This window comes from Sylvia atricapilla, chromosome 1 (genome assembly GCF_009819655.1).
Source record: "Sylvia atricapilla isolate bSylAtr1 chromosome 1, bSylAtr1.pri, whole genome shotgun sequence".
In the NCBI taxonomy this organism is placed as follows: domain Eukaryota; kingdom Metazoa; phylum Chordata; class Aves; order Passeriformes; family Sylviidae; genus Sylvia; species Sylvia atricapilla.
Genome location: NC_089140.1, coordinates 132575773 through 132602299, shown reverse-complemented (window position 1 = coordinate 132602299; position 26527 = coordinate 132575773). Strand labels below are relative to the sequence as shown.

The window sequence follows — 26527 nt, the reverse complement described above, 5'->3', positions numbered from 1 at the left end:
AGCTTTTGTCCCCCTAGTTTAGAATGATAAAATCTGGCTTATGTAGAGAGATGTTTCATGAATTTAACATCAAAAATAAATGTAGTTTCGATTTGGAATACTGACTCATCATCTGTGTTTTGGTAATGTTACTATGGCCATTATTACTGGTATTTTTTTGTTTGTTTTGCTGTGATCTCTAACTGTATGCCTGTGCAGTTTATATATACTGAACTTCTTCCCACTTACCTGTTTGCATATGCAGTCATATAAACTCCAGCTTCCGGGCTGCCAGTTAAATGAAGGTGTCTTACTGGAAAGGCCTTCCATTTTTAATTCAAAAGTAATTAAACTTTCTAATCATTTCCTTCAGCTGAACATTCATAAGAAATGATTCCGTGTCTTTCCTGCTGTAAATCCAGTGTAAATATTTGTTGGTGGTATTTTCCAACAGAAATTCTTCAAAGTGAAAATCCTGAGGGAGGTGGTTTAGCAGAGAAGTCAGTTCAGATGTTTCTTCCATTTTGGAAAATAGGAAGGAGGTCTTGAAAGGTTAATGGAAAAGACAGTAGTCTAGGGGGCAAGTTAAAGCACACAAGAAACCACTACAAGAGAACTAGTCATATTTGCAAATATTTTCCCTTAATTTTTTATTATTTTGACCTTTAGCATTTGGGACAGACCTCTGTAGAAGGCTGTGATGAGGGTGGTTAACTTTTGTTTGTGGGAGGTGAAGTACCAACCTGAGAGGCAGGAAAGCTGATAGTGTTCCCAAATGCATCACTTTCACCAGCAATCTGAGACTGAGGGTGTATAGACATGCTGCTTAGGTACTGAGTTTTCTCCATCAAATCAGCTGCTCAGGAATCTAAATTAATGAGTACATTCTTCTGATATTTCCAATATTGTTACACTGTAGTACTGTCAGTCTACACGTGCACTGTATCAACCTTGTGCCACCTGTATCAGAGCCGTGTGTATCTGCAGTGTAGTAATGGCAAGTATGGCTGGTTTTTCCCTGCTTGTCTGTAATTTAGGTTCAAACAAAGCCTTCGGTTTTTTCAAGTGGATATGTTCTGCTTAGCTGTTGAGATACTAAGATTTTGTCAGTAGTCTGCATCATCTTCAAGTGTGTTAATTTCTCTGGTCTGAAATCAGAATTTGTAGTTGAACACAAGTCTCAGATTTACAGAAACAGAGCTGTTGTGTTGTTTTTGTATCTTTGGGCAGTTGGTTGAATGGCCCTCTGGACGTCAATGTAGCATGGGTCCTGAAACACTTAGGTCACAACTGCTAATATTTTGATGGAAGGGAGAGAAAAAATTTGATTGGCAGGTCTCTCTAATATTCAGCTTCTGGTGAAAGCTGTTTGTTTTTAAAAGATATGTTCGCAAGATGAAAAGTCAAAATGAGAGTGTCTTGGAGCAAAATTAATTACTTTCCATACTTAACTCTGAGGCACTTGGCCAGCTAACTTTTGGAGATTCATCTATGCTGATGAAGTAGATGCATCTCATTAGACTACAGTAGGTTCTGATGAGAGTTCTTTCTCAGAATGTGCAATGTTTATGCTACGACATGTATTAATAATCATGATGTGGGTTAGTATTTGTGTTACTTCTGTGCTGTGTTGGTAGATGCCCTCCAGAACAAAATAGTTCTCTAATTATTTAACTAATTGTAGAGACTCTTATCAGGGTATAAAAGAGATTTGCTTGTGATCCCTTCTGTCTTTTCCTCCTTCTGCTTTTCTTTTCCCTAAATACTGGTGAGCATTTGGTAAGAGCTGTACTGAATGAATCCTGTGTCACTCAAGGACACACTCACACCTTTTGGAATGCACACTTCTGGGCATGAAAACAGTAAAGAAATAGTGTAAATCCAGACTTATGAAACTAAAAATGTTTCCGCTTTTAAACTTCCCTGGCGAAAAGTCTCCTAATTTAGAGTACAGGTAAATGTACTGGATAGTGGGATTTTTTAAATGGCTGACTGAGTTCAGTTTCCCCTTAGATGTCTGAAGTACTTAAATGTGGTGTATTGTAATCTGAGAGTCAGTTAAAGGTACGTATCTGGGAGATAACTACTGCAGAGAAGAGTTAGATATCATGTACCTCTCTCTCAGATCTGTAGCTGTATAAGACAGCATTTGATTTTATACTAGTTTGTTTTGGGGATTTTTTTTTCATTTTTTGTGAAGCTGTAAGTAGAAGAAAAAATTGAGGTATTAGGAGTAAGGAGCTTCAGAAAGAACATGTTTGTCCTATAGTTGCACTTGCTGAGGAGCAGTGAAACATTACAAATGTTTCTCAGTAAATTGAATGTTTTGTGAAATCACTCAAATTCTCTGTAGTTTGAGATCCATTTTGATGCAAAGAGGAGCAGGAATTTGCAGAAGTGGGGTTGTGCCATTGCATAGTTGCAGCAACACTGATACAAAAACCAAGCTAAGAGGGAGGAAATCAGACCTGTGAGGTCCCTGTAGGTACAGGATGAAGCAAATGAATGAAGTGATGCTACATAAATAGTAGAAAGATACCAGATGAGTTTTCATAAGATGTTAAAGAGAAAAGGGCAAGAGGAATAACTAATAATTAGAAACTTTTCCAGCACGTCAGGGCATAATGATGCATTATTGAGACATAGCATACAGATTTTTTTTAAAACTTGACGTTGTTTGCAGTTACCTACATCCAGAAGTGAAAGATAAGAATTGTTTAAGTGATGAAACAGTGAATTTAATAATTGATTTCTTGGGTGGCTTGGAAGATATCTTCCTGACTATACTTAGCAGTGGAATCGTAGAATTATGTTGCTTTTTTGTTAATTTTGAACAGACAAAATTTCAGAGAAATTTTTTTGAATGTTGCAAGTCAAGAGATCTTCTCATTTCTAATTTTCTGAGCCGTGTTGTGTTTTTAAAGCAGCATTTAAGCTCTTAATAAACTGTCCAGGTTAATTGCCATGTATATGCTATTGCTAAAGTTCAGGGAAATAATACCTTTCTTTTTTCCCCCACTTCATCAGAAACAGTGATGTATTGTGTGTGTGGGGGCATGCTGATAGTGAGACAATCTGGATATATCTTTATTTTCAGCTTCAACATTCATGGATGCTCTGAAAAAAAAAAACAAATTACAAGTTCATTTTTTTGCATTTATATGTTTTTATAGATGCATTTATAATATTGTGGTTTTAGACTTTGTATTTCTGTGTTTGTAGGATGGAACAAAGTTTATTTCTATCGGAGCTCTATATTCTGAGCTCGTGGCTGTTAGCAGTAAAGGAGAACTCTATCAGTGGAAGTGGAGTGAATCAGAGCCTTACAGAAATGCACAGGTACTGGATAGCTTTCAATATTCCCCTTCCGAATTATTTATTTGCTTTGAATATCTAAAAGACCTTTTTGTTTCTAAAGAATCCTTCGCTACATCATCCACGAGCCATGTTCTTGGGGTTAACCAATGAAAAGATTGTGCTCCTTTCTGCAAATAGTATTAGAGCAACTGTTGCCACGGAAAATAACAAGGTATGAAATGTTTGCTGGTTGCTGAGTTTGACAAAGCTGGGTTTTTTCAATTGCTTGCAGTATATTAGAGAGAAGTTATTTTTTCAGCTTCATCTGCAGTGGAAAGTACTTAATTCATTCCTCATTCCTTTCTTTTCCTCCCTATCTGATGTTTTTTAGAAATGCAAGAACTGTATCTGAAACGCTTGACTTTTTGCTGTTACAGTAGAAACTGACTGGTTTGAAAATAGGGAAGCTTGTTAATGTTCTGTAGAGATTTAGTAGAAAAATTAAGGACACCGAAGCTTGCAGTGATGTAAAACATAAGTTAGCTAATTATGCTTTTCATCCCAGTTAGAGTGAACTTGAAACATATTTGGTAAAGACACTAACATGTCCATATACTTTATGACAGGTTTCTCCTTTTTTTTTTTTTCCCCATCCTTTTTTGTAAAGGTTGAGGACTGGAAATAGAGGGGAAAACAATTCTGAAAAGCTCTCTTTTGGGGAAAGAAAAGATGGTAGGGGATCAATTTCCAAAGGGTAGAATTGTTTCTTTGTGTTGTGATGCATTTTTTTTCCCCCTTTCAAAACTAGTAAGTATTACATGAAAGATGCAACTGATGTGCAACTTTTCTTTTTCTTATTTTTCCTCTACCTTCTCTGTTCTTTCGTTCCTTCTTTCTTAGGTTGCTACATGGGTAGATGAAACTTTAAGCTCCGTAGCCTCTAAATTAGAACACACAGCCCAGACATACTCAGAGCTTCAGGGAGAACGGATTGTTTCTTTACATTGTTGTGCTCTTTACACGTGTGCTCAACTAGAGAACAACTTGTATTGGTGGTAAGTAAATACTGTGTTTGTGTACAACGGTAGATGCTCTGGATGTCTTCATGCCTCTGGCTCTGAGAAGCGTTGCAAAACTACTGAACCACCATTGTTCTGAGTTTGGTAAATCTGCACTTGATCTTAGGTTCCATTTATAAAATATATTTCTTTCTTGTTTTTTTAATGCCTAAAGCTTTTGGATCCAGATATAACATCTTTAACAGAATAAGATGTTATTTTAGGAGATGTGTGTAAATGCTTTAGCATTCAGGTGTATCAGTACTGCATAGGATCAGAGAATAATCTTCTCTATGCCTTTTGGGTATTTTTCAGATTATGTATGTATTATGGGGCAAACTTACCCATATGTGAGGTCGATGTTCCTCTGTCTGGCTCTGTTAGAAGATTTGGTCTGTTAGTGTGTGGTCTTAATCTTAAAGAAGGGAGAAATAACATCAAATGCTCCCTCTGGAGTTTGTTGTTAAAATATAACCCTTTCAAACATAAATTATTAAGTGTTAGTTAAAGTGTTTTAACTAACAAATTCATGATTAAGAAGCCTATCCTGAAAAAACCCAAACGAAACAAAGCAAAAAACAAACCCTCAAAAGTAATGCTTCCAAAAAGGCTCTGAAATGAGTTTCTAGATTAAGTGAATTCATTGAGTAATTATTTTTTATGAGTAAGCATTATTTTTCTGCGTGTCAGGAGTCATTAAGTATCATGCCTAAAGTTCTTGATGCATGGATGAGTTAAGTACTTGATGATGAGCTGAAAATGAGATCATTGAAAATAAATTGTATGAAACATCTTTCTCATTAAATTATTTTAATTTTAGTTGACTTGTAGCTAAACTTAAAAACTTCTGGTTCTTGGCTCTTTCATTATAACATGGCACATATTAATTACTCTTTGTATAGAAACTGCTAACCCATAGCATTGGAGATACTTGGCTATTAGAACCTTCCATATTTACTGAAATAATCGGTGCAAAATACAAAAATACTTATAAGCATTCACAAGTAGTCTTTGGAAAGCAATTTATGATGTAATGCCTTTTGCTGATTAAATGTCAGCTGTGGTGTTTTTATGTTACGAGATTGATGCAGACAGAAGCTTCTCTTACTGTTGGTATTCTTAGTTACTGTGTTCTGTAGTACATGAGACAGGATTTCAATGTCTAGTCTTTCACAGGACTGACGCTTTTTACCTTTTACTTAACATGAAGAAGCTTCTTGAATAGAGGCTTTTAACTGTATAAGCCATTGACTAAAATATGAAGTATCAAAATAATAAGCATGCTTAACTATGTATGCAGGCATGATTTTCAGCTAAACTGAGTTGATCCAATTACACAAGATGTGTGTTTTTCCCCCTCTTGCAGTGAAAGTCTGTTATAAGAGTCTCAGACTCCTTCAGCCACGTACCCAGAGAGAAAGTGAGGCTTTTGGAATGTAAACAAGAATCATGTTCCCCAAAGATTGCAAATTCTGGAAATTATCACTAGTTATGGGAGAGATATCCCCAGGTTCAGAGAGGCAGTCAGCATCTTGAAAACTGTGACAAGAGTATACCACTTGTGACAGGTTTTGCAGCATTTCAGGCTGGAAGGAAAGCCATTTGGCAGTGAAATTACTCATGTGCTCTGCCTCTTCCTCCTCCTCCATATAAATTGGGGTAGTCGAGATGAATTTGGGAAGTGAGGGTGCATATGGAAAAAGATAACATTTCTGCAGTGCTTAGTGATTTTGGAGAAGGTGGCACACACACTTGAATGTTTGCTCATGATTACATTAAGCAGAAGGAATAAACTATTCAAAGTACTGAACAAAGGTTTTCTTTCACAGCCTTTTTAAAATAACATGCATTTTTCCACAGGGGTGTAGTTCCTTTCAGCCAAAGGAAGAAAATGCTGGAAAAGGCCAGAGCAAAAAACAAAAAGCCGAAGTCTAGTGCTGGTATTTCCTCTATGCCAAACATAACTGTTGGAACCCAGGCAAGTACAGCTGTCACCCGTGGCACTTTTACCATGCTGTATGATAAGTTTACAATGTGCTCTTAAAAAAAAAAAAAAAAAAAAACCACAACAAAATTAATTAGCACAAAAAGTTATGCACAGAAGTGATAGTAATAATGTGAAATTAAAATAGTATGTTTGAATTATAAGGCTGTAAGGGGCTGTGTTCTGTTGGTGTTTACTGTTGTACAAGTATGACTTGCTGCACAGAAGAATGAGCTGTACTCATGCAAAGTAGTTTTAACTTACCTATTGATTCTATATTTTGAGATAAAGTAGGTATAGAAATTCAATTCCCAATAGAACAAATAGCTTTGTAAATAATTAGGTATTTAAATGCTTACAGTATTAATGTCTGGGTTTGATTTGTTTATGCAGTGTGGTAGACGTTTGGTTTGAAGCCTTTGCCAAAAAGGCTAATAAGAAGTACAGGGGATATTTTTTATTAGTATTAGAATTAATATGAGACAAAGCAGCTCTTTCCCAAGGAGCACATTTCTTTTGGTTCCAAGACCATTCTAACTGACGCTGTGATGAGTCTCTGTTATTGAATTAATTGTTCCTTTTGTGGTTGAGCACATAAATATTATATGTTGAACAGTTTCATTGCTAAAGCTGTTGCTTTCAGCTGTGAATTGCACAACAGCTTCTTTTTGTGTACATAATGCTGGCTTTCCTCTTTACCTGATTCTCTAAGTTTTCTATTTTGACTACTACATATGCCATCAAGAAAATAATGTACGTATGATTTCTCTCAGTAGAGTTCATTTTTCTCATAGAAATAAATATTTCTATCTGTAGGTGTGTTTAAGAAATAACCCCCTCTATCATGCTGGAGCAGTTGCTTTTTCAATCAGTGCTGGAATTCCTAAAGTTGGTGTGCTAATGGAATCTGTTTGGAACATGAATGACAGCTGTCGCTTTCAGCTTCGGTCCCCTGAGAGCTTGAAGAGCATGGAGAAAGCCAGCAAAACAACAGAGGCAAAGTAAGTGTGGGGAACACGTGTTCATACACACAGATTGTTTATTTTACACTCTCTTGAACTGGGGTGTAATAATGGAAAAGGAAGGTCAGATTTTTATAATTTTGAAAATTTTGCCGTCTTTATAAGGTACTAGGTTTCTTGTAAACTTGGCTAGATGTGCAGAAATGCTCAGTGCAGGAGAGGTGTCTCACTTATGTGAAAGCACTGTGTACATGTGAAATGCAGGAGGAGTATTAAATGAAAGTTTGGCCTACAGTGTTTCATAAAGTTTCTAAGATTTTGTATTTTAATAGTTGAAAATGGAACCAGCTGTTTCCTGGCTCTTCATGAAATTAAAAAGATCTGTTTCAGCCCCTTTGGAAAAAAAATGTTGGGGGTTGGCAGTTGCCATTTAAATGTTTCTTAAAACAGATTTAAACAATTTCAAGTAAAGCTTAAAAATGTTTAGCATTTCCGGAGTTTCAGGTTACTGTATAAAGCTAATAACTTTCTTTCCTCAAATGAACCTCATCATGTTTATTTTCTGTAGTAGTGTATCTGTGCTCAGTTAATGTTAAAAAGCCAATCCCTGATTAAGCAGCATTGCACTATCCCCAACTTCAAGATTTATCACCTTGTCAGTTAAGGGTGGTTGTTCACAAGTGTGGAGTTACTTCTGTATGGTATTATTAAAGGAACAATGCTGGGATACACTGTCTCTTTGTCCATTGTCACAGAAAAGATTTCACTTTTTTCTTCCTTCATTCTAAGTACTAACTTTTATTCTAGACCTGAAAGCAAACAGGAACCAGTGAAAACTGAGATGGGTCCTCCACCATCCCCAGCTTCCACTTGTAGTGATGCATCTTCAATAGCAAGCAGTGCATCAATGCCATATAGTAAGTAATGTGTACCTCAGAGTAAACTTTAGTAACTGTACAGATGTTTCCATTAACTGTATAGATGTTTCCATAAAAGGCAGGTCTACGGTGATTCTGTACTAATTTCAGAATCCTTTGGTCTTTCAGTCTGTACTGCAATATAGATAAAGGCTTTTGTAATAGACTTTGAATAATCTGTGAATTGTCAGTGTTAACTAAATGTATAAGCAGTGACTCCTTGATGTAAAGTGTCTCTGCACAAGCATAACAGTTCCCAGAATCAAAAGTATCTTTCAGGAGGTGATCAAGAGGAAATTCTGAAGGTAAATTTATTTTTAATTGCAGTGTGATAATGAGTTTCTTTGCAGCTCAGAAGTTGAACTTGTTTTGGAAAACTTCTTTAAAGGTTAAGCTGCTGCTGAACAGCTTGCCTTGTAGGAAGTCAATGCAGAAAGCAGTATGAATCTCTTACAGAAAATGTCTCAAACGAGATATTTTTTACTAACTTACAAAAGCAGTCAGGGAAGTTTCATAGTACAAGTTGTGCTTAAAAAACCTGAAAGGTGACATCCAAATTTGTGTAACTGGATTCCTTAAGCAGTTTTTTCTCTCAAGTTAAACACAAAAATTTATAAAATGTAATTATAATGCCATCATTTGGAGAAATCTTCTCACTGCAGCTTTTTTTTCTAATTGTTCACAAACTGCAGTTTCAAGAAGCATTGACCTAAAGACTCAGACGGCCTTGTGCAGTGACTGAGAATCTCATCTGCTCAGATCTGCAGTACTCACTAATTTTACTAGAAGTCTTTTTACTATTGATTTCTTTTGCAGTTCATGCAGCTGTAATTTTCTACTGACTACAGCTTTGCCATGGCTTTTGAACTAGTGTTTGAAGTTAACTGTGCAATTAGCTTAGAAGTTCTCTGCTTCTTACTTTAAATATGTTGATAGTATTGATTACACTACATACTCAACTTGGAAGATTAAAAGTTCTTGTCAGTGTTAATTTAGCCATGTTATGTATTTAGATTTGATTCTGAGTGTGGTCTGCAGCAAGTCTAACTCTATTGAAGTTGCCATTAGCCCAAATAGTTATTTTCTGCCTCATTTGCTATTCTTCCAGAAGTTTGCCAAGATTTGTAAGGTTGATATAAAGCACTGTGTCAGGGATGACTGAATGGTCTCACAGTGTCAGTCATTTTACTCTCAGCATGAGTATGTGAGCCCTACCAATACAGGGCTTGTTCCTTGTATTTTAATTGTTTGGATTCTAGTAACTGTATTATTTAAAATTTAAAAAAAAAATGTAGTCTTATTACTTTTCTGAAATACCTTTAAAAATTGCTTTGCTTGTTATGTAGGCTTCATTAGTTCCAAATCCATAGAAAACCATGAAAGTGACATGATATACTTGTTAGATAACTCTGACTCTTAAGGCTGTATTCTTGTTAACTGCTTGTTAATTTCTACATTTGACTGCTGATAATGTTTTGGAGGGAAAGGTTTGCCATTTACTGAACATTGTATTTTGATGCTTTGATTAAGGATGTCAGGTCTTTCTTTTTGGTAATAACTTTTTTGTCTCAGAGCGACGACGATCTACTCCTGCCCCGAAAGAGGAGGAGAAAGTGAATGAAGAACAGTGGTCTCTGAGGGAAGTTGTCTTTGTGGAAGATGTTAAGAATGTTCCTGTTGGCAAGGTTTGTCTAAAATCTAAAATACATTTTCCCACTGTTTTTGGGGAGGGGGGAAAAAAAGGTTTTTCTTTTAGATAAGATAACAGTTTAAAAAAATCATATTTTTTGGGGATATGCTAGAGAGTGTTTCTGATGAGTATGAATTTAGCTGTGTTTATTTTTGTCCATAACATAGTGATAGTAATAGAGCAGGTGTGTTGTGAGTTAAACCTAATAAATCTCAAAAAATTCTGGTTTTTTAAGTAGAACCGGAATATTAAGAAAAGCAGATGTGGTTTTATCCAAAATACTGTTTTGTTATCTTGAGCAATGACTCTCACATGTCCAATGAGGTTGTGAAGGATTCCACCTGTTATGACTGACTTTTACATACATATAGGTAGAATATTTGGATGAATCTTAGGTTCTGGCAACCAAAGAGCAAAACCATTTTTGTTAGAAATTACATGCTTCATTAATATGATTATAAGGTTATTTGATTCATTACTCCAGCAAATCTCTTTGTATAATCCTTGTAATGTTTTCATTTCTTCTTTAATAAAACCTTTGCTCTGACTGAAGAGCCATATAGAGGAAAAATACTTCTTTTTCTTCTTTGACACTGTTGTGTGATGTTAGCAGGGATTAGGTCCTTTAGACAGTTCTCTGGTATGCTTTTCAAAAATTAAAGCAATGAGAAAACCAATAAGATTTTCCTCAAAAGGAAGATTGGATTGCTTTCTACTTGATTCATAGAAAATTAAAAAAAGAAATGTTATCAGAAGAGGATCAATAACTGTCCAACAGAAGGCAGCTGAAGTTAGTAAGAATTATTTTACTTGCATCCCTAAGGGATTTACTTGTGTGGCAGTGTAAGATTTGCCTTGAGTAGTATCTTTGAAAGGAGCAAGCTCACAATGAATTTTCATTATCAAATTTAGGTCATTTCTGCAGAAGGGAATATGGAACAACTTAGTTCATTGTAACACTTCAATTTTTGTAAATAAGATTTTGATATCTAGTTGAAGTTACTGAAATCATTGTTTTCCTCTTATACTGTCTTTGGGAGAGTCCCTCTTGCCCTTATCTGTCCTTCTTGTTTTAGATCCTAAGATTTTCAGTACAGAGACTGTTCTACTATTTCTGTATACAGTTGCAAAGATGTCTGTGCATTGCATCAGGAACTACTATAATCAATATAAAAGAGCTTGAATTTTTTTGTTTATATTTTCAGGTAGTAAGAATCAGTAAGTGGCATGTCTTCTGAACAGAGTTACAGGTGCTAAGTGCTAGATCAGTTGTTTATGGCAAAAATGCTTGTTTTCCTTCATAAAGCATGCTGTCCTTTATCAGTGATGTATACTGCCATTCATGTTTTTTCTGTTATGGTTTTGTAATACTTTATCTTTATAGCTTTTTCTAATACTTTAGGTAGAATCCAGCAGAAAAATAATAATTATTTTTTTGCCTGGTGGTGTCCAGGTTAAAGTCAGAAATGCTGTTTATTACAAGGCAATAAACAAGTTTAAGCCTTATCTGTTATCTGTTCTGTTTGTAATTTGGATCAGTTGTATGATTGTATGAAGAACAACCAGAGGCATCTTAGACTGCAGAAGACTTAGCCTTGGCAGTTTTCTCCTACAGGCTCCAGAGTAACTTTGTTCATTCTGAAACAGTAACATTTGTAATTGAGCTTGTTTTGAGCTGAATTAAGTACAAAGAGGATTTAAATTTTGAATAATCTGACTATTGTATCCATAATTTTTGAATGTGTGTGCACAGAGGTTCAGACTGCAAAAACAGATGGGTTTGGGCTCTTAGGACTTCATGGGTTAAGAAATTCTGCCTTTTTACAGTCCACCCAGATATACATTAATTTGGTCTTCCATGGTCTTCTGTTTACTGACTGACAATCTGAAAAGTCACATCTTTGATGTATTGTTACAGGTGGCTTCAGTGGCATGAGCATCTTGCATGAGAATATACTATGCCAGTGTAACATGGGAACATGTTAGCCTTAGTGTTTCAGAAAAGTGGAAAGGCTTTGAAACTTCTTTGAGTTTTAAGAACTTGATGTTAGAAAGTGTGGTGCAATGGAGCAACACTTCACTTCTCTCCAAGTGCTGTCACCCAGTAAAATACATGGTTGTGGAGCACGTGAATACTTGGGCATCTTTGAGAAATACACACTGGTAATTTGGTGGATATTTTTTGAGCACAATATGAAATCAATTGCAATAAACTAATTGATTTCTGAGGCTAAAAATCTTGCTTAATGTAATGATTCAGATTTGAAGGAGTAAGAGGAATAAGGCAATTATTTTTATCCTATTATCTGCAAGAGCATCTGGAAGTTTGAACATTTATATTCTTTAAAATAAAATTAATTAAGCTGTAGTAGCCATATGCTTCCGTCAAAATGTTTGCCACCTTTTAAAATTATTTATATAATTCTTTGTTTTACACAGAAAGAAAAAATTTCACTTAGTCTTCAGGAAGTGGAATTCAGAGATAGGAAAGGAAGGCCTTCATTTTTACTCATGTGCAGCCTGTGTTCCTGACATGGTTTTGTTTCTAGAAATTTTATGTCCCCATGCTTTTGGATGTATGCAGCAGCTCCATGGTGTCTCTAAAAAATGTTTGTTTAAAATCATTCCTCGACTCCTGCTGTGCTCTGTTGAATGGTGGGCAAGGTAGAAGGTGTTGACTTCTAGAGTACTTGTGTCTCTCTGGGCACATAGTTGATGATGTAACAGCTCTCTCTGAGTGTTCCAAGATGAGTGTTTGTGATCATTCTGATACCAGCAGATTGTGCAACCTGCATTTTACACACTGCTTTGTAAGTGTGGATTTCAGATGATGCCAAAGCAGTGAATGACCAGAGAGTGTGATTAGAGTGCGAAGTTCTTACACTGGAGTGGTCTTGAGAGAACTTAAGAATGCATGTCTGCTAGATACACTCTTGTAGTTAGTCATCTCCTTGCTCCTTGGAATTTATTACCTTCCAGTCTCATTTCAATTTAAATCCTTCATGCCTTGGAACAAAATTAAGCCTTTATTCCTCCAAGTCTGTCACTAGATGAAAGACGTAATCATTCCAGGATTATCTACCTAATGGAAGACTGATGGATTGAAATAGCCTGGCACTTGTCCCACCTCTTGTCTGTGCTGGTGAGAAGTCTGATGAAGTGTTCTTTTAGTGCTGTTGAGAAAAAATATGGGCTGAAATAAGCCTTTGTTACTGCTCACTGGTATCAGAGGGATAAAAGCTTTTTTCTGTTGATCCCATGTGCTTTGGGATATTCTACTTAACCACATTAGCTTCTGGATCTCTTCTGAAATGGCTTAAATGGTGTCTGAAACCGCTGCTAGAACAGAGGGATGGGGAACCTGGGTTGGAGCTGCTTTTTTCTTCTTTGGCAGCTGCGGTTCGTTTTGGTCTGAGGCTTTCCATTGGCAGTGTCCAAGGCCTCCCCAAACTGCTTCTGGTCATCAAAGTTATCCTCAACCAGGTGAGAATCCTGTGTATTACCAGTTTTTCAGTTCCTACACCCAGAAAGCCTATCAGCTCCTAGGAATTTTGTAAAACATAAATTTAGATTGAGTAGTTTGTTCTTACTATGTATTGCATTATTTCAGTCAGTCACTTGAACTTGTTTTTTTTCCTTTGATTCTTGTCTGAGATTGAAGCCTTCCAATGAGAAGGATAAATTGAAAAAGCTCAGAATGGATCTTGCCCTACAAGAGTTACTCACTCCCTTTTAGGAATCTGTTTATAATCTTTCAAAGTTGAGTATTTTTAAAAATTGTGTCAGTGTTTCTTTAAAGGTGTTCATCCTACCTTTGGGATAGAGATAGAAGCCTTTGTGTGATAAAATTTCTTCCATTTGAAAAAGAAGATTGGATAGGAAAATTATAGGATTATAGGAGAAAATTGGATAGGAAAGGTAAAAAAAAAAATTTTTCTCTGGTCTTCTGCTGCTGTGTTTTGAGAAAGAATGTGGTGATTCTGGAGAGAGAAAGATTCAATGGTTTCCAGTGACATTCTGGTGTTAGGGACTGTGGAAGTGGGTTGATAGTAAGGATAAAGATGTTAACAACTGTGTTCATCTTTTAGTTTCTCAAATAATTTTTTTTTATTCCATTAAAAAGACCAGGTGTCGTTATCTTGTAGTTGAAAATGCACTAAAAAGGTATTCTGCTTTTCAGAAAAAATTCTTCGATTTTCTGTTTCCTTGCTTGCTTTTTTCATTCAATTCATTCTGTTAATTAAAGTCCTAGTAAGGCACATATTTTATATGTAGTTATGTAAAATGCTTGTTTCTAATTGGTGAAACTTCGGCATTAGCCGTATCAGCAGTACATTAGTTCTGTAAGCTAAAGCATCTCAATCCTTCAAGTTATTGCATTTTATTTTGAGTTTTTCAATTATCTTGGACTTACATAAATTCAATTAATGAGGAGTGTTTATGCTGCATATTTTATCTTGTTTGGTGCTGGCTCATTATGCCATATCTTTACTTTGGAGCTTTCTATCTACAATTGCTATCAAATGCTTCACTCAAGCTCATTGCTCACTACGTCAGGGGATAGTTTTATTTTCTGTCTGTATAACAACCAAGAGCTGTAGTAGTAACTTTAACTAAAGAGCTGATTTTAGTTTGGAGAGTTGATTATCTTCTTAGCAAAGTCTTAATAAGCATATTTTCCAGTTTTTAGAGATACATGCTTTTCCTTGAGAATGGGAAAGAAGAAAGATTTGTCACGTGGATGCCATAAGAATTCCAGCACTTAAAACCTGTCATCATTTCTCTGAACACCTCAGAAGTGATATAAGTGAGAAATGATGTAGCTGATAACACTTAAGAGAAGCCAGAAAGCATGCAGTAAAAACCTTTCCAATATGGTAATAGGATATGTTAAAGATTGAGGAATTGTACCTTTTTTTTAAGTGTGCTTCCATCAGAAAGCAGCCCAAGTTTATAAAGTTCTTGTAGCAACATTTAGTAATTTAAGAAAAAAGAAAGAGGTTTTACATGTTGGACTAGAAGCTGTGATTGAACTACTGGCATGTGATTACAGTCTTATAAATTAGTCTGATTATCTTAGAAACATCTAAATGTACATGGAATAAACTTTTTTTTAATTAAACCACAGTTTTTGTCTAGAGAGTTGTCTTGTCAATCTCAATAGAAATCTCTTGTTGTGTAGTTCAGATGATGGTTAATGTTTGCGAATCTTTCGACTCTGTCTTGAATTTTGAATTTTTTGGGGTAGTATTCTTACAGCTATCAGTGATGCTATACTACTAGAACTTAAAATTCTGCTTCTAGAGCGAAGTTTCAGCATATAGGGAGCAACTGCTGTAACTATCCACAGTAATCTTTGTTACAAAAAAAGTCTGCTAATGCTTTAAGGTTTGTCAGTTTATCATTTTCTCTAGTGCACTTGATAGGCTGCACTTAGCTAGAGAAATTGGGAGAAAACATGAAAGTGCCTGGATGTTTCTTACATACAGTATCTTGAAACTTTGACACATGTTTTTTATTGCTGGAGACCTTTTAGATAAGGTTGGTTACATCTAGACCTTTGTTAAACATTTTCAGTGTAGAAACTGTTGAGAAATTAGGGCTTCTTAAAGACATGGTTCCTTCTGTCTAGTTTTGATCAAGACTGAGAGCATACAAAGTTCTTATTTCTGCTCATAATTAAAACATTGTCTGTTCTTTCCCCACCCCCCTTCTGCCTGTGTCAAGGAATCCTGTTTTGATAGTTCTGATTAGATATGCGTGGCAGCAACTCTAGAGAGGCATGTGGTCTTAGAAATGCCCTTGTCAATGTAGGGTTCAATAGCTTCTGTTTCCTTGGGGGCCAACACACACATGAAGAACATGTGGATACACTTGACAGTATCCTTCAGTCCGAAGAGACTGAGTGGAGAACTTGATCATTGAGTGTCCAGAACAAGTACTAGACCCATAAACTAACAGGTCTTTCCTCCAGTGTGTACAGTCCTGTTGAGGAAAGAGCACTGAAAATTTTCAGGGGCCAAAAAAAGTTTTTTCCTTGATCATCTAGTATGAGAGCTAATGGGCACTTAAAGAAGGAGACTCTGTGTAAACCTTGTTGTTGTTGAATTGTTGGCTAATGTTTGGAATTCATTGCCACAAGAATAGTGTTTATTTCCAAAAGTGATAGCACAAATTAATAAGAGAAAGGTCTATCTAGACTATTAAACATGAAGTTGTTCTGCTGTTTCCAGGAGATGGAAGTTGGAAAGGGACCTGGGGAGTACCAGTAGGAACATCTCTAGTCAGTTGATGTTGGCTCCTGTTGCATGTAGGAAGTTGAAATGGAGGGACCTTTATATGATTCGAGATGCTTATAAAGTCATTAGGAAATCCAAGGTTTTCAAATTTTAGTGATTTTAGGAAAATGACAAGGCTAATGACCAAAAGCTATGCAATTTTATCACTGGATATTGTATATTTTTTCTTCTCCCTGAAAAAGGTGTAGTTTATTTTGAAGCAAATCAGTTTCTCTTCAGCCTTTTGGTAAAGCTCTCATGTGTTCTTCCTGTAGGTGCTAAAAGTGGATGGTGCATATGTTGCTGTGAAATTTCCAGGCACCTCCAATAATGCAAACTGTCAGAGCAGTTCTAATTCCGATCCTGATCCTTCCTCTCTCCTCCAAGACTGTAGGCTGCTCAGAATAGATGAACTGCAGGTATGTGTTTGTGAAATACGGAGTAAACAATCAGTATTTTGAAGTGTCAGCACAGTGTGTGCTTAATTTCAGCTTAAAATTTTCCATCTGTTTTCAGGTTGTAAAAACTGGCGGAACTCCAAAAGTTCCTGACTGTTTTCAAAGAACACCCAAAAAACTGTGTATTCCTGAAAAAACAGAGATCCTGGCAGTAAATGTAGATTCAAAAGGTAAGTAGGACTTACCCCATGAGTCCAAATCTGTTGGTTCCTTTATTACCTGTTTCTCATCTAAGTGAAAAACACCTGCTTTCAAAATGACATCAACAGGTGCTTCCACTGATATCAGCAATTTCTTGAAAGTGCTTTAGTTAGACTGGATACCATCCATAAAACACATCAACTTTTTTTTTCATGTGTCATTGAAGGAGTGCATGCTGTTCTGAAAACTGGGAACTGGGTTCGATACTGCATATTTGACCTTGCCACAGGAAAGGCTGAACAGGAAAATAATTTCCCTACCAGCAGCATTGCATTCCTGGGCCAGAATGAGAGAAGTGTTGCTATCTTTACAGCTGGACAGGTTTGTGGTTTTGTGTCTTAATCATTTAACCTCACTGCACTTCACTTCTGTCATCTTTGAATGAGATGGTACAGCCTTCTGTAAGACTTTTCCAAAATCTGGCAAAGAAATATTTTTTCAAACAGATTATGAAAAACTTGCTGCTACCTTTATATTTTCATGGCACAAGAGGAATAGCAATCAACTTACCTAAGCACATCTTACTTAAACTATACCTTGAATCTTAAAAAAGGGGAAAGAAGGTGACAGAATGGTTTTTGGATTAGTAGCAACTTGCTATCTAGCTGCATCTTGGAATGTGATCTAGCTATATTTTAGATATAAATCCACTCGTGAGAATAAATGGAAATATTAACAAAAAAAAGTTATTCTGTAATTGACTGAAAGTTCAGATCCACTAAAAATGATTGAGGTTTCATGCCACTCTTCCACAAACATGGTATACTTTGTTTAGAATAATTGAAAGAAACATTTTTTTGCAAAATAATTGAATTAGAATGTGTCATTTCAATATATTCAACTTTACTTGGAGCATTTAAGTAAGCTAAAAGTATAAGTACTGTTTGTTTCACTGGTAATGTTAGTTAATGAATGTATGAGGAAGATACTTTTAGTAATATTTATTAAGTTAAACACATTTCAGGCATTTGCAAAAGGGAATTTCTTATCTTATGTTGCACCACTTTAATGATAGGGGTCAATAACATAAATGAGAATCTTGGGTAAGCTGTTGTAATTGTTGGCAGTCAAGAACTGGACCTTTTGGGAAGAATAATATTTATAAATTGTGGAGGCTTAGTAATGAAACTTCTTTCTTCCAAATGTAGGAATCTCCTGTTATTCTTAGAGATGGAAATGGTACAATCTATCCAATGGCAAAAGATTGTATGGGTGGGATACGAGACCCTGACTGGCTTGATCTTCCACCTATTAGTAGTCTTGGAATGGGTGTTCATTCCTTAACAAATCTTCCTGCTAACTCGACCATCAAAAAGAAAGCTGCTATTATCATTATGGCTGTTGAGGTAAAATACTTTTTCTCTGCTACCGAATTATATGCTTATTTTTTCTCTTGCATTTATGAAGTTATGCTTAAAGCAGCTTCATGTTTAGATACTGATTTGTATTTTCACTATTTGAAAGAAGCTAATTTCAACTGGGGATTCTCTTAGAAACACGAAAACACAAACAAATTTGCCAAGTAAGGTGATTCTTTATGGGGGGTGCATGACTTCTGTATCAGGCTTTAATTAGTAAGGGTTTTTTCATCATTGATTTTGAAATGGTTACCTTTTTATATCTGCTAACACTGCAATTTCATTTGTCTTATGGATGCACAGTTTTACTCAGAGATCCAACAACTTGTTTTGGTTGGATCCCTGAGGATGAAATTTCCTTTTAATTTTATTTTTTTTATTATCTGTTTGGAGCATGCACTAGAAAACTGGGAGAGGAAAGTAAAGGTTATTTCACTTGAATCACCTGTAGCGTTCTGTCCTTGTCAGTGATGTTGTATGAGTAGTTCTGCTGTGAATTTGTATGTCATATTTGTAAAACCTTGTCAGTAATTTGTGAGCTCTGCTGTGTGTTCTGCTGCCACCCAGAGGTGCTGTGTACCTGTTAGACTGAGATTGATTTCACAGCAAAGTAGTATTCCATCATTATGGAAAAATTTGTTATATACGGGGTGAACCTCCCAGACCTTCAACAGCTTCTAAACATTCACTTCTCAGCACATAAATCACTTGTTTAAAAAGAACTAGGTTAGAACTCATTCATGTAGATCCTTAGGCTTTTTCACTTCTATCACTTTTCCCACGTTACATGGAGCTATGAAACGGAAGTAATAAATTTTAAGAATCCAACTGTGAAGCCAAAGGAATGCTTTTGTGAGCCTGATGGCTTCTGCTTCTCTGTTCCTTTTGCTTGTCTGTGCCTGAATCTGTGCCTGAATGCACACAACTGTTTTTAACTGTGCTATAATTGAGATGATGCATATTCTGAACTGCTCCTGCAGCTGAGCAGCTCCTAACTTCCAGCCAGTGTTGGAAATGAATACATTCCTATTAATTTCAAAATAAGATGAAAATTAGAAGTATTTATGGAGCTTATAGCTACCTTTCATGCTTTACATTTTTAAAATATTTTGTTCTTTTGAGTACAGAAACAAACATTGATGCAGCACATTCTTCGATGTGACTATGAGGCTTGCAGACAATACCTGATGAATCTTGAACAAGCCGTTGTCTTGGATCAGAATCCACAAATGCTGCAGACGTTCCTTGGCCACAGATGTGATGGAAACCGTAATATTCTGCATGCTTGTGTGTCTGTGTGCTTTCCAACCAGCAACAAGGAAACAAAAGAGGAAGAGGGTGAGCTCAACAATATAATGAAAATAAGCTGAAAATAATATTTTCATGCATTTTCAAGAAAATATGAAATAAAGGCTGCATTCTTCATATACGGGTATATTAAAATTTAGCATCTAAAATGTGCCCTGGCCTTTCAAAGGTGCTGAGACATTTTTATTACTCTCATAAGGTTTTATGACAATTTTATAAGAATTCAGTAATTAAGAGCACTAAGCTGTTTTTATTGATTGTAAAAACTCTTGACATTCACGTGTTAATTTTAGATGAAAATAGTATTTTTCCGCCTTTGTATCACTAGTATCCCCTTTATATCACTAGTAAAATTTCTGAGAAATGGTATTTAATAATTTTGAAGTGTTCTAGTATAAGTTAATACCTTCAGTTAGAAATGCTATGTCACTGATAGGTATTAAGAAATGTGGAAGAACGCCCTATTAATGCCAGTTACTGACACCATTTTAAAATGTCTGTTAAATACTGTAAAAAAGCATGTTAACAGAACAAGGTTGCTAAGTCAAGCACTCAAAAATTAGGGAATGGCAGAATTAATTTTACCCATGTGCTGTACATGGGTATGCATTGTGAAATGGTCTTTAATTACACCGTCATACTATTTTTTCCACAGGACTACCTCATTCAGTGCACAAGATGGACGGTGCTCACCGAATGGGTAGCTATTCAATATTTCTTTTTATCCTCATCATTCAGTGTGTGGCCCCATTCCTTACTCTTGCACACCATACAAACCCTGCACTGAATAATGAATGAACTTCCTTGTGGGATTTTTGTATGGTGCTGTCATTGAATTTTAGTCATTTATAGACCTTAATTGTTCCTGATATCCCTAATTATAAAATGGGGGTAATGTGCAGCTTTCTCATCTCTTGCTTGGAGTTTTGTTCTAGTTTGAAGTCTTTCTGTATTCAAAGCTATTAACTAATTTTGAGCATTCTGTTTGAGAGGCCTAGGGCCTGATTTTGAGTAGGTGTTACTTCAAAACATGGAATTCTACAGCTGGATTAATCATAGTTTTAGTTGTGCTGTGAATGTTAATTATTTCTGTGAGTCAGGCACCTTTTAGGTGTCCAGAAATGAGTAAAATGTATCATGATCATCTGTAAAAACTTGTTTCACAAAGTTCTGTGTGCTGATAGATGTGGCAGAAATAGGTTCCAGTTTTCCAAAGTGATGTTCAGTGGCATTAAGCACAATACAATGTTTCCCCTTCTTCACAAGCTATTGCTGCCTTACTATACCCCTCCCTAATATTGCAGCAAACAAGGCATAAACAGCCTGCTCTCTGTAGAGCCCTTCATCTTTAGTGTGTCGTCCATCCTGTGCACTGATTGAGGCAGGGGTCTTGTTGCTGGGCGCAGGGTGGTGGGGTGACAAAACAATCCAAAACAAAAAACCCAAACCAAAATAAACAAACAACACCTGACTGTGTAACTGAAGATTGTGTTTCTATAAACACGTAAGGGAGTTGAAATAAGGATGCATAGGCAAATTTAATCTGACTTTTCCTAATTTGAGTGCTTGTCTTTGCAACCTTGACATTTTTTTTTTTCAATAACTTCCTTTGGGTGTAGCTTATATTTGTGAAAAGTGAAAAACATAAACCTGATAGACTTGTAACACTCCTCTGCCTCTCTCTTTTTCCCCTCATAAGACTTGTCCTTGAAGGAGATTCATATCTTTTGATTCTGGTCACATTTAGCATCCACTGTAACTGTTAGTGATGGATATTAGGACAAGCTTATTTTCTGTTTATCATCTGGGAGGGTAGTGGTGACTTAAATTACTCTCTGTGAGTTACATGGTTGTCGCTTAAACTGTAAAAGAAGTTGGATTTAGAAGTAAAAGGCTTCAATCCCACGCATAGATATGATGTTTCTTAACAATTTCAGAATGTAGTGCCACTTCTGAGCTAGTACCTGCTTGAGATTCTTCACCCTTGTTCATACAGATTTCTTCTTAAGTGCCAGAAAGGAAATATTGAGGGCAGGGATAAGCTATCCTCTTCCTCTTTCTTCCTCCTCACATTGTGTGCTTAGTTTTGCTATAGTTCCTGTGATGTTGGATAAATGGTACATAAATTACAGGAGAAGTGGCGCCAGACCTGCAAAGCTGGGGGAAGGCTGCTCTGTTTCTGCAAATTGATATCTCTTCAGTCTTGCCCATAGAAGGGATCTTGGGAAAAGCATGTCTAAAAGAAATGTCCAAAGCATGTGAAATCATTAAAAAGTTGTGATACTAAATTTCAGCTAATGTCATTGAACTCCTAAGAACTGAGTGTTTTTGCCCTCCAAAGTGGGACAGATTTCATTAGACAATAGAACAGCAAATGCACCCATTAGACCCAAAGCATCTGCAATTGATGATTCTCCAAAACCAAATGCTAACTTTGTTAGTTGAATTGTGAACATTTGGATTACTTCCTCCAGAACAGGTGAAACATCTGCTGCAGAGAAGGGTTGTATTGCTTGAGGAATCACTCTTAAGAGCTGTGACCCCTTTTGTGAGGGGTCCAGAAGTCAGGGGTCATAAGTTAAGAGAGCTAGTGGGTCTGAAAAAGGAGTACAGCACAAATACAGTGGCAGTTCAGCTACAAATCAAATTGTAGCGAGGGACACAAGAGTAGTATTCTCTCACTGCTAACTGTTCAATAGTTGTCTGCTTTGAGTAGTTGGTGATCTTTGTCTAAGAAGCCTGCAAATGCTTGTGAACAAGCGAAACCTAGGATCTTTTTTACTTAGGGTAGTGATGAGTAGAAATATTTGAAGAATAAAGTATCCTAACAGCTGACATACACCATCAGATTACCTTATTCTTTCATTCTTTGAATGAAAGGTATTAATAGTACTTCCCCCTTAAAAAAAAGAAACAAAACCCAAAGCAATAGAGGAGAAAAAAAAGGGAACTGTCCAGGCTTTTTTCACTGGTGAAAATAAGTGTGCAGAGAATGGTGACTCTCAGTTTGAAAAGCCTTTGAATGGAAAGTGAGCACTATCCCGTGCAACTTTGAGACGTGTCAGAACAATCAAAGTCACTTTAAGGAAATACTTTTCTTTATTCAGAAATATTCCTTTTCCATCTAGTTTGTACCAAAACCTGGGCTGTTTTTTAAAATAATGTTCTGTATCTCACTTGACAAAATTTGGTCCTCAATTTGACTAGAACCTGTAGCTGTTATGTTGCTAGAGTTGTAGATGTTAGAAGAAATGCTAGTTCTTTCTGGTGTAAACTGATTGTACTGCCTTCTTATAGTCCAAACACAGTTCTCCTACACATATTCATACCTAGAGTGTGAATATTACAAATCCACACATTTACATTGTTCATGGATGCTCATTATGAAGTGTTGTTTGTTTTCTTGTTCTCTTGGTCTGGTGTTTTGGTGTTGATTGTTTTGGTGGTTTTATTTGTTTGTTTGGTTTTGTGTGATTTTTTTTCCTTCCTTGTTATTTTTTGTTTATATTTAATTAGTTTTCTTTTCTTTGTTTTTTTATCATTGTTTTTGAAGCCTTGACTCAGCAAGTGTCTGGAACTGGCTACATGATAGGGCCTGAAAACTCGTACAAAATAAAAATTGGTTTATGAACCTAGTCTGTCTCTATACATGTAAAAAAAAAAAATAGGGACATTCCTTATTTTATACACCTTTCTTAAAATTTTCCCAAATAAAATTTTAGCACTGACGCTTTTCTTAATTTTTCAGAAGCAGAGCGCTCTGAAAGGAACACGTTTGCTGAAAGGCTCTCAGCTGTGGAAGCTATTGCAAATGCAATCTCTGTTGTGTCAAGTAATGGTCCAGGAAATAGGGCAGGATCATCGAGCAGCAGGAGGTAAACTGAGTAATGCTTTCTTCTTGTTTTCTGTATGGTAATTTCTGTATTAACTACCATTTTGCTATTAATTCTTTCCTTCAGTCTAGTTTAAGAAGGAGATCTGTTGCTAGCTTAAAACTGGATTTCACTTCTTTAAGCACCAAGCTAGAGCTCTAGTGGTTTTTTGAACCCTTTTTTGTGTGAGGACTAATGGTGGGATATTTCTAAACTAATCCTGTTCTCTGGGGTTGATGCTTTGTCTGTCAATTGTAAAGTACAAATGTTCCTCCTTGTGGGGACAGGGAATTTGAGGATGAGCTCTAGTGTTCTTTACCAAGAAGTATTCGGTATCACAGAACTACTGTGATGGTGTCCAGGCTTATTTTAGGAGAGTTATTGAGGGGGTCGTCACTTAAGCAGATGAATAATACTGGCACCAACATAACACCACTGGAGAAGAATTTAAGTTGATTCATTTTATTCTAAGCAGTCAGTAAAAGGAAATTCTATCAAGACCCATATTTCATCCTTTCATTAACCTCTTCTTATATTTAGAATTAAAAATACAGTAGCAACAAGGGCAAATCCTTGCAAAAGTTCAGCACTCCTGGCGATGAGCTTAGGCTAAAAGAAATGTCAAATACCAATAAAAATGCCCTTCAGCTGCTGATTGCAAGAGGCAGTGCTGTGGTGCCTAGGGATGTGTTCTGGCCTCAGATCTGATTTGAAGCATTGCTTAGTAACTCCTCATCCAAGGCTAAAACATTCTAGTGCAACAAAATGTAATGAAAAATACCTCTTGGCTCATTCTTACTTATGCTGAAATGAAATGCGATAAGAGGAGTTTGGTTTCCTTTTTCAGTGTGATTTTTTTCTTAAATATGTTCTAATTATAAATGAAAGTATTTCTGCCTTGGCTTTGTATTTAGTTTGAGATTGAGGGAAATGATGAGAAGATCCTTGAGAGCTGCTGGATTGGGCAGACATGAAGCTGGTGCTTCATCAAGTGATCACCAGGACCCAGTTTCTCCACCAATAGCTCCTCCCAGCTGGGTTCCAGATCCTCCTGCAATGGATCCAGGTAAGTCTGCTTGTGTATCACATTAGCCTGTAGAAGGAGAGATCTGATAAAGAATCCATGGCTTTTAAGGTGAATAATAACTTGCTTTAGTCTCACATTGAAGTCTGTATAATACCACTGAGGTAGCAAGTGTTCATTGAGATAACTTGAAGACTTTACTGAAGACTTGACAGCTGTTTTTAAATCCAGTATGTGTCTTTTTGATGCTGGTGTCAAACTGCTGGGAAGTCTGCTTTGTGATGCCAAGTTACATTACAGACCTAGGAATGTGGCCATTCACGGGAAAGATTACCAGTTAATACAGAAAACCTGCAGTGTGTTAGACATTGCAGCAAGAGCATGTTGTTAGGGATGTTTTTATGTATTGATATACATCCTGCTGTTCTGTTTACTGAAAGATGGTGACATTGATTTTATCCTGGCCCCCGCTGTGGGATCTCTTACCACAGCAGCGACTGGCACCGGCCAAGGACCCAGCACCTCCACAATACCAGGTGAGGACATCCTGCTTATTTGATTATGCTTTAGAACCAAAGTTGTCTCAAGAGCTGTCTTTGCTTGCACAGACTTTCTGCATATGAAAATGCCTGATATGAGATGAAGATTGGATTGAAGCAGAATTTCTCAAGTGTGCAGAAAGTAAATGAAGCACCGTACTGTGTTTTATGTAAAAATATATATGGAGAGTGACAAATATGTAAAACCATGGCAATCAGCATGAGATTTGGATTACCCTCTGTATTTCAAATATAATTGTGAACTGAAATTTATGGTACTTCAGTGAAGTATTACTGAAACCAATGAATAGTCAAGTCACCAATTATTCACCCCAATGAATTATTTGCTTTTAGCAGGTAGCAATTTTTTGAGGAAAAACTATTTCTCTGCAATATTTTTTTCTTACCACAGGTCCTTCTACAGAACCCTCTGTAGTGGAATCGAAGGATCGGAAGGCAAATGCTCATTTCATACTGAAATTGCTGTGTGATAGTGTTGTTCTACAGCCTTATCTTCGAGAATTGCTGTCAGCTAAGTAAGGATTTTCATATTAGAGTTCTCACTACTCTTTGTAATGTTGTATTATCCTAAATCAATTACATAGGAGCCTTTTTAAAAAGGTTACATAAAGGCCTGTTAGTTAAAACTGAGAATTTTAGAATACAGCTGTATTGTGTCCTGCCATCCTTTAAAAGTTTGGCTGTGTCAGAGAAGTAAACAAGAGTGCTTATTCACTTTGGTTTTTCTCTTTGCACAAGATCAGTGGTGCTAAGTTTTCATATATTTGCATACGACATCTCCTGTTTTAATGAAAAAAATCCAGTGTTTTAACTTGTCTGTTGGGGTTTTTTTGTCTAGGGATGCAAGAGGCATGACACCATTTATGTCAGCAGTTAGTGGCCGGGCATATCCTGCTGCAATTACAATTCTAGAAACTGCACAGAAAATTGCTAAAGGTACAACAGTTTTAGTTATTGTTAGTGTCTGTTTTCTTTCTAAACTTTGACATGTGTGCAGAATCATTACTAACACTGGAGATTGCTGCATGTTTTGGAAATTTTGCTATTATGGAGTATCTTTCTCTTTTGCAGTTTGTAAATTGCAGTAGATTTCTATGAATATTATCGCTTTTGTGTTCTTTATAGTCTTTTTGGCATTTCATTATAAACCTCTGGATTAAAGTACTGTTTTTTGGTGGAGCAAATGTATCACACGGAGCTTCTTTCTTGAAATTGAAGAAACTTGATATGATACAGTGTTATGCCAAGCTAGATCCTGTTCCTGAAAAGACTTATATACAAAAAAATATTTTATGGCTTTCTTTTAATGTTGGTATTTAATTTTTTAGGAGAAATACGTGAAATTGAATTTAGGGAAAAACTTAAGCACATTAGACCACGTCACACCATAGTTCTGTAGGACTTTGTGTGGGACAAAAATATTCCTTTTAAGAACATGTTTCATAATCCTTCAAAATGGTGATTCATTGAATTGATTGAAAAATATTAGTGAATTTAAAACAAGGGAAAAGATGAAAGTTGTGTTTTTCAGTCAGGAATTTGTAGTGGCTTCTATAAGAAATAATGTGACAAGCAGAAAGT

The 26527-nt window shown here is 36.2% G+C and overlaps 1 protein-coding gene across 4 annotated transcripts in view; it reads left to right on the top strand.

The window, feature by feature from the left end:
• The window catches only part of UBR5 (ubiquitin protein ligase E3 component n-recognin 5), an 85468-nt gene that overhangs the window by 34587 nt on the left and 24354 nt on the right, over nt 1-26527 (top strand). For 2 of the 4 annotated variants that reach the window (XM_066334361.1, XM_066334353.1), the window contains exons 10-27: nt 3202-3318; nt 3398-3508; nt 4177-4331; nt 6195-6312; nt 7135-7319; nt 8088-8197; nt 9770-9882; nt 16441-16584; nt 16682-16793; nt 16991-17145; nt 17973-18170; nt 19310-19520; nt 20146-20190; nt 23239-23365; nt 24277-24428; nt 24827-24922; nt 25338-25461; nt 25785-25882. In XM_066334361.1, the coding sequence (XP_066190458.1) occupies nt 3202-3318; nt 3398-3508; nt 4177-4331; nt 6195-6312; nt 7135-7319; nt 8088-8197; nt 9770-9882; nt 16441-16584; nt 16682-16793; nt 16991-17145; nt 17973-18170; nt 19310-19520; nt 20146-20190; nt 23239-23365; nt 24277-24428; nt 24827-24922; nt 25338-25461; nt 25785-25882 (2371 nt within the window). The remainder of the gene's footprint in view (nt 1-3201; nt 3319-3397; nt 3509-4176; nt 4332-6194; nt 6313-7134; nt 7320-8087; nt 8198-9769; nt 9883-16440; nt 16585-16681; nt 16794-16990; nt 17146-17972; nt 18171-19309; nt 19521-20145; nt 20191-23238; nt 23366-24276; nt 24429-24826; nt 24923-25337; nt 25462-25784; nt 25883-26527) is intronic. The other 2 variants (XM_066334378.1, XM_066334369.1) reach the window with 1 other exon arrangement.